At 49.1% G+C, this 7,820-nt stretch overlaps 1 protein-coding gene across 1 annotated transcript in view; it reads left to right on the top strand.

Moving 5' to 3' along the window:
• The first annotated feature begins 7,598 nt into the window (after positions 1-7,598).
• The window catches only part of ghrhrl (growth hormone releasing hormone receptor, like), an 89,170-nt gene continuing 88,948 nt past the window's right edge, over positions 7,599-7,820 (top strand). The window contains exon 1 of the mRNA XM_073052961.1: positions 7,599-7,667. Within this exon, the coding sequence (XP_072909062.1) occupies positions 7,620-7,667 (48 nt within the window). The 5' untranslated portion in view covers positions 7,599-7,619. The remainder of the gene's footprint in view (positions 7,668-7,820) is intronic.

Raw genomic sequence — 7,820 nt, 5'->3', positions numbered from 1 at the left:
TCAGAAAAAAAGAAATCAAGAAATAAGGAATAAACTTACCTACTTACCGTTTCTCCGCCTGTTCTCATCAAAGACTTACTACCCTGACTCAGACTACTCCGATGATGACCGCTCTGTTAGGTTCTCCTGACTTCCCTTTTCCAGAGTCCATAATCAATTCCATGGTCTTTCTGACATTGAATTCATGCCATCAGATGTTACGACACCACTCAGTCAGCCAATCTGTCTCACTCCATGTGCTTTCTCATCACCATCTGAGATTCTGTCAGCTACAGTTGTGTCACTGGAGAATTCATAGTTGGACGATTGTGTCAATTGTGGCTAAAATGAAGTTTTATACAGCTGCATTATGCTCTGCCAACTCTTATACTCTAAGCCCTGACTGATAAGAGCAAGTATGCCATATGCCTTCTTTACTAGCCAATCACCACTTTCGGGGTGCTAGGTATTCGGACCCCAAAATTCTCCGGACAACAAATTCTATGTTAATACTGTGTTTTAATCCCCCTTATTTCTCCCAACTCTTCCCCAGATTTACCGCTTACTGATTCACTGGTTCGATACTGTCCTCGGGCGCTGTCTGCGTGGAGTTTGCAAGTTCTCCTTGTGACCAAGCAGGTTTTTCTCCCAGGTGTAGGCTGGAGGGTGAGGGACCTGATGGCATGTTTATCAAGGTAGCCTCCAACCTGATGGCATGAACATCGATTTCTCCTTCCGGTAATTTATTTCTCTCTTTAGTTTCCCTCCCTCTTCTGTCTTCTTTCATTCCACACTCTGGCCTCTTACCACTTCTCTTCACCTGCCTATCATCTTCCCCGGTGGCTCTCCTTCTCTTATTCCCATAGTCCACTCTACCTTCATATCAGGTTCCGTCTTCTTCAGCCCTTCCCACCCACCTGGCTTCACCTATCATCTTTTAGCTTGTCCTCCCTCCTCTCCACACTCCTTTATTCTGGTGTCTTCCCTTTTCCTTTCCAGGCCTGAAACATCACCTGTTTATTCTCCTCCATAGACGCTAACTGACCTGCTGCGTTCCTCCAGAATTTTGTGTGTATTGCTCTGGATTTCCAGAATCTGCAGAATCTCTTATGTTTATGGTTGGTTAATTGGCCCCTGAAAATTGTCTTCCTAGTATATCAGAATCTGAGGGGAGTTGACAGGAAAATGAGAAAAATAAAACAAGTTTCTTGTTATGGTTGTTGTGACATGTCACGTGTGTTAGTGTAATGTGGTAGTGTGGTATTGTAGTGTGGTGGTATAGTGTGATAGTGTAGTGTGGTGGTGTAGTGTGATAGTGTAGTGTGGTGTGTGATAGTGTGATAGTGTAGTGTGCTGGTGTAGTGTGGTGTGTGGTAGTGTGGTATTGTAGTGTGGTGGTGTAGTGTGATAGTGTAGTGTGGTGGTGTAGTGTGATAGTGTAGTGTGGTTTGTGGTAGTGTGGTGGTGTAGTGTGATAGTGTAGTGTGGTGTGTGGTAGTGTAGTGTGGTGTGTGGTAGTGTGGTAGTGTAGTGTGTGGTAGTGTGGTAGTGTAGTGTGTGGTAGTGTGGTGTGTGGTAGTGTGGTAGTGTAGTGTGGTCCTGTAGTGGAGAGTGTGATAGTGTAGTGTGGTGTGTGGTAGTGTGGTAGTGTAGTGTGGTCCTGTAGTGGAGAGTGTGATAGTGTAGTGTGGTGTGTGGTAGTGTGGTAGTGTAGTGTGTGGTAGTGTGGTGTGTGGTAGTGTGATAGTGTAGTGTGGTCCTGTAGTGGAGAGTGTGATAGTGTAGTGTGGTGTGTGGTGTGTGGTAGTGTAGTGTGGTGTGTGGTAGTGTGGTAGTGTAGTGTGTGGTAGTGTGGTGTGTGGTAGTGTGGTGTGTGGTAGTGTGGTGTGTGGTAGTGTGGTAGTGTAGTGTGGTCCTGTAGTGGAGAGTGTGATAGTGTAGTGTGGTGTGTGGTAGTGTGGTAGTGTAGTGTGGTCCTGTAGTGGAGAGTGTGATAGTGTAGTGTGGTGTGTGGTAGTGTGGTGTGTGGTAGTGTGGTGTGTGGTAGTGTGGTAGTGTAGTGTGGTCCTGTAGTGGAGAGTGTGATAGTGTAGTGTGGTGTGTGGTAGTGTGGTAGTGTAGTGTGGTCCTGTAGTGGAGAGTGTGATAGTGTAGTGTGGTGTGTGGTAGTGTGGTAGTGTAGTGTGGTCCTGTAGTGGAGAGTGTGATAGTGTAGTGTGGTGTGTGGTAGTGTGGTGGTGTAGTGTGATAGTGTAGTGTGATGTGTGGTAGTGTAGTGTGGTGTGTGGTAGTGTGGTAGTGTAGTGTGTGGTAGTGTGGTAGTGTAGTGTGTGGTAGTGTGGTGTGTGGTAGTGTGATAGTGTAGTGTGGTGGTGTAGTGTGATAGTGTAGTGTGGTGTGTGATAGTGTGATAGTGTAGTGTGCTGGTGTAGTGTGGTGTGTGGTAGTGTGGTATTGTAGTGTGGTGGTGTAGTGTGATAGTGTAGTGTGGTGGTGTAGTGTGATAGTGTAGTGTGGTTTGTGGTAGTGTGGTGGTGTAGTGTGATAGTGTAGTGTGGTGTGTGGTAGTGTAGTGTGGTGTGTGGTAGTGTGGTAGTGTAGTGTGTGGTAGTGTGGTAGTGTAGTGTGTGGTAGTGTGGTGTGTGGTAGTGTGGTAGTGTAGTGTGGTCCTGTAGTGGAGAGTGTGATAGTGTAGTGTGGTGTGTGGTAGTGTGGTAGTGTAGTGTGGTTTGTGGTAGTGTGGTGGTGTAGTGTGATAGTGTAGTGTGGTGTGTGGTAGTGTGGTAGTGTAGTGTGGTTTGTGGTAGTGTGGTGGTGTAGTGTGGTGTGTGGTAGTGTGGTAGTGTAGTGTGTGGTAGTGTGGTAGTGTAGTGTGTGGTAGTGTGGTGTGTGGTAGTGTGGTAGTGTAGTGTGGTCCTGTAGTGGAGAGTGTGATAGTGTAGTGTGGTGTGTGGTAGTGTAGTGTGGTGTGTGGTAGTGTGGTAGTGTAGTGTGTGGTAGTGTGGTGTGTGGTAGTGTGGTAGTGTAGTGTGGTCCTGTAGTGGAGAGTGTGATAGTGTAGTGTGGTGTGTGGTAGTGTGGTAGTGTAGTGTGGTCCTGTAGTGGAGAGTGTGATAGTGTAGTGTGGTGTGTGGTAGTGTGGTAGTGTAGTGTGTGGTAGTGTGGTGTGTGGTAGTGTGATAGTGTAGTGTGGTCCTGTAGTGGAGAGTGTGATAGTGTAGTGTGGTGTGTGGTGTGTGGTAGTGTAGTGTGTGGTAGTGTGGTGTGTGGTAGTGTGATAGTGTAGTGTGGTCCTGTAGTGGAGAGTGTGATAGTGTAGTGTGGTGTGTGGTGTGTGGTAGTGTAGTGTGGTGTGTGGTAGTGTGGTAGTGTAGTGTGTGGTAGTGTGGTAGTGTAGTGTGTGGTAGTGTGGTGTGTGGTAGTGTGGTAGTGTAGTGTGGTCCTGTAGTGGAGAGTGTGATAGTGTAGTGTGGTGTGTGGTAGTGTAGTGTGGTGTGTGGTAGTGTGGTAGTGTAGTGTGTGGTAGTGTGGTGTGTGGTAGTGTGGTAGTGTAGTGTGGTCCTGTAGTGGAGAGTGTGATAGTGTAGTGTGGTGTGTGGTAGTGTGGTAGTGTAGTGTGGTCCTGTAGTGGAGAGTGTGATAGTGTAGTGTGGTGTGTGGTAGTGTGGTAGTGTAGTGTGGTCCTGTAGTGGAGAGTGTGATAGTGTAGTGTGGTGTGTGGTAGTGTGGTAGTGTAGTGTGGTCCTGTAGTGGAGAGTGTGATAGTGTAGTGTGGTCCTGTAGTGGAGAGTGTGATAGTGTAGTGTGGTGTGTGGTGTGTGGTAGTGTAGTGTAGTGTGTGGTAGTGTGGTAGTGTGGTGTGTGGTAGTGTGGTGTGTGGTAGTGTGGTAGTGTAGTGTGGTCCTGTAGTGGAGAGTGTGATAGTGTAGTGTGGTGTGTGGTAGTGTGGTGGTGTAGTGTGATAGTGTAGTGTGGTGTGTGGTAGTGTAGTGTGGTGTGTGGTAGTGTGGTAGTGTAGTGTGTGGTAGTGTGGTGTGTGGTAGTGTGGTGTGGTGTGTGGTAGTGTGGTAGTGTAGTGTGTGGTAGTGTGGTGTGTGGTAGTGTGGTGTGTGGTAGTGTAGTGTGGTGCTGTAGTGTGTGGTAGTGTGGTGTGTGGTAGTGTGGTGCTGTAGTGTGTGGTAGTGTGGTGTGTGGTAGTGTGGTAGTGTAGTGTGGTCCTGTAGTGGATAGTGCTTGTGGCTCTCACTTTCAGCTTCCATCGCTGGCTAGCAGTTTTGTGAAAAGGAGAGCTGAACGTGTAAGTCTCTCCCTGCCCGTACACAGCCTCTCCAACAACAAGCCTGATGTAGTGCCTCCTCGCAGGGCGACACGCAGAAACTGAACGCCTTTCAGAATCAGGCTGAACAACAGAGGACGGGGAGGGGGACATGCCCTAGTGCTCGTCAACTGGATCCCACTCGCACCTCAAATCCAGTTGCTTCGGGCTAGAGGTAAGTACCCCCACTGCCTTCTGGACAGCCTCGGGAGAGACAAAGGCTATGGGAGTAAACCCAGACAGAAAATCCGGAGTGGAGCCCCCCAAGGCGGCTGGACGCCATTGAATGTCCTTCCTCCTGCCCGGAGCAACTGGTTTTGAGGCAAGAGTGGTTCACCTTTACCCCTTCTCTAGTCAGTAGAAACAGGTCCGCCAGGCCTGGTAGCTGAGCCACACGTGAAGGCCACGAGTTGCACTTGGTTGTCAGAGGCTGTTAGAGTCGCACGCCATTTGGAGCAGTTTACTGGTAGTGGGAGCTTATCCCCACCCCCACCCCCGGCTATGACAACCTCAGGAACCGAGGAATAACAACAACAACAATAATAATAATAATAAGTAATGATAATGTTTAATAAATAAGCAATAAAAATCGAGAATGTGAGATGAAGTATCCTTGAAAGTGAGTCCATAGGGTTTTGAGAACATTTCAGTGATGGGGTGAGTGAAGTTATTCCCTTTGCTTCAAGAGCCTGATGTTTGAGGAGTAATCACTGTTCCTGAATGTGATGGTGTAGGTCCTGCGGCTCCTGCATCTTTCCGATGGCAGCGGTGAGAAGAGAGCATGATCTGGATGGTGGGAAGCACACCACCCACACGGGGCTCTTGTTGTCGGAGTTGATCTTTGCCTCGACTTGTGTAAATAAATCAGGCCCTTGGATTTCTGATGCAAAGATAATTCAGAATGTGGATAATAATCTTGTTTATACAGGGTTTCACGATCATGCTTTTACAGCAGTGTGCCTGCCTCTCTGTTTGAGTTGCGATTTAGCTATGCAGTGTAGATGTTTCCAGAGATGGGACTCTGATGTGTCCTTATCTGCCAGGGTGTGAGCTTACATTGTTGATTCAACAAATTATCTGCGGGGGGGTGGGAGCTCCAGATGCTGGCTCTCGACCTAAAAATGTCCACACTTCCTTCCGCTCACAGACGCTGCCCGCCACACTGGGCTCCTCAGGGAGATGGTTTGCCGTTCCTGCTTGCAGTGCCTGTAGATTCCGGGGGAGGGGGGGGGGATGACTTATTTCGGCTGGCCCCGCACAGACAGCACTGAAGAAACACAGCTGACATCTCCTCCCGGTGTGCAGCCTGACCCGCCGAGCTCCTGTAGCGCTTTGTGTGTTGCTCCGGGTTTCCGGTTTCTGCAGTTTCGCACGTCTCCTGACTTCAGGCTGCTTCAGCCGGTGTGTCAAAAGGTGCATCTAGTGTCAGAGGAATGTTTATAGTAGACATCTCGAAATGCTTTCTCTTCGCAATCATCCGCGAAAGCAGAGGAGTGCCCCCAAAGAATGAACGACGGTTAAATGTTAGAACCCCAAAGTACCCCCCCCAGCTCCCCCTCCCTCCCACGCGTAAGCAGCAGCGAGAAACAACCCCCCCCCCGACAGGCAAAAAAAAACATCGGCACCCACAACCCAGCACTCAAGCTTGAGCAAAGGCACTGACTTGCAGTTACCCCAAAGACTACATTGTTCACCCACAGGCTCTCTCTCTCTCTCTCTCCCTAATAAGGGAGAAAGAGATGCCTCCATTTCACAGCGAGAGGGGAGACAAAACGAGCAACTCACTGATTTACGACATTAGAAGTCCATTACGTCTCTTTTTTCGAACTCTGTGCCCAAAGATCTCGAGTCTCTGGCCACACAGCCATAGATATTTCGACTCCCCCGACAACATGTGGATCTCCAGCCGTGACACCGAACTTCGATCCACCCGTCTCCAGAACCCTGAGATCCTAGGCTTCCAAATCCGAGCCAGACTCTTAGGCCGAGCCTTTGGCATGCCAAGCAAAGGGCAGGTGTGAAACCCCAAGAGCCAGTCCCATTCCCACAAAGAACCGAAGCGTGTTAACTCCAGGTCTGGGTCTTCAAAAGAACCCTGAAAGGGGAAAACAGAGATATTAAAGATGGAAATAGAGCTGTTTACAAATCCCAAAGAGAGCTGTTCCCAATTAACTCTCACTAGTTCCTGCCTAATACTCTCAAAATTTGCCCTGCTCCAATTTAAGGCTCTCTCATAAGGTCTATACTTAACTTTGTCTATAGCTATCTTAAAACTTAAGGAATTGTGGTCGGTGTTCCCTAACTGCTCACCCACTGAAAAGTCGGTCACCTGGCTAGTCTCATTACCCAACACCAGGTCCAGTACAGCCCCACCTCTTGTTGGACTATGTACATCTTGATTTAAGAAACCTTCTTGGATACACCTAATAAATTCTGCCCCATCTTGCACTAAGCAGAACCCAGTTTATATTAGTGAAGTTGAAGCCCCTATGACAACCTTCCCTCAATCTGCCCACGTATGTCCTGGTGGCTATTGGGGGTGGGGGAACTGTAATACAGTCCCATCAGAGTGATTGCACTCTTCCTAGTTTTCAGTTCTACCCTTGAGTGGCAGGGTGGAGATTTGCCTCTATCAAAGGGTGTATAAGGGGCCCCTTCCCTGCAGTAGCCTGCAGGTCACCCTGGGGCAAGGTGTAACACCTGCTTAGACCCCGATTAGGGTCACGTGAAAGCACAGGAGCAGCTGGTGCAGATCACAAGACCTGGTTACAGCAGGCAGACATCTTCTGAAGAGTATTGATGATGGCTGGGGTCACCCATCTTGTAAAGACACTGCCCAGAAGAAGGCAATGGCAAACCACTTGTGTAGAAAAATTTGCCAAGAACAGTAATTGCCACGATCACCTGTGTCATCCAACATGGCACATACTGATGATGATGCCAGGCAGAAGACATTTGGCACTGTGTTCAGCACAGACATTGTGGGCTGAAGGGCCTGTACTGTTCTCTGTGTTCCATGTTCTTTGTTCTGTGTTGTAACACTGCGGTTTGTGAGTTTCTCATGTCCCAATTACCTCTTGAAAGAAAACCCTTTCTTCCCCACAGACATTCCTCTCTGTTAACACAAGGCGAACCAACGGGCAAAGGTTAAGGCCGTCGTCTGTTGGCTCGAGTACCTTTTATTGTTCCCCTTTATCACCTGCGATTGCGACAGCAGCGCTCTGGATTCTCACACCGCTGGGTTACAGGGCGGGGTGGGGGCGAGGGGCGGAGGGGCGGGACCAGCCACACCGGTGCGCAGCTCAGCTCTCAGCCAGACGTGAAGATGTACAACCGGTGTCCCACCTGGCTCGCCCTCATCCTGGCAGCAACCGTGAGTATCCCAGGGCATGGGAGGGGGGATCCTTTGCCACACCTGTACCCCCCCCCCACCCCATTCCATCCCACTCCCTCTCTCCGCAGCTTGATTAGGGAGTCACGTTGTGCGAGGAAGCCACTGGCAGCAAAGATCTTAGTAATTATACAG

Source organism: Hemitrygon akajei, chromosome 8 (assembly GCF_048418815.1).
Source record: "Hemitrygon akajei chromosome 8, sHemAka1.3, whole genome shotgun sequence".
Taxonomy (NCBI): Eukaryota; Metazoa; Chordata; class Chondrichthyes; order Myliobatiformes; family Dasyatidae; genus Hemitrygon; species Hemitrygon akajei.
Note: the sequence above shows the minus strand (reverse complement) of the source record. Positions and strands in the feature narration are given on the sequence as shown.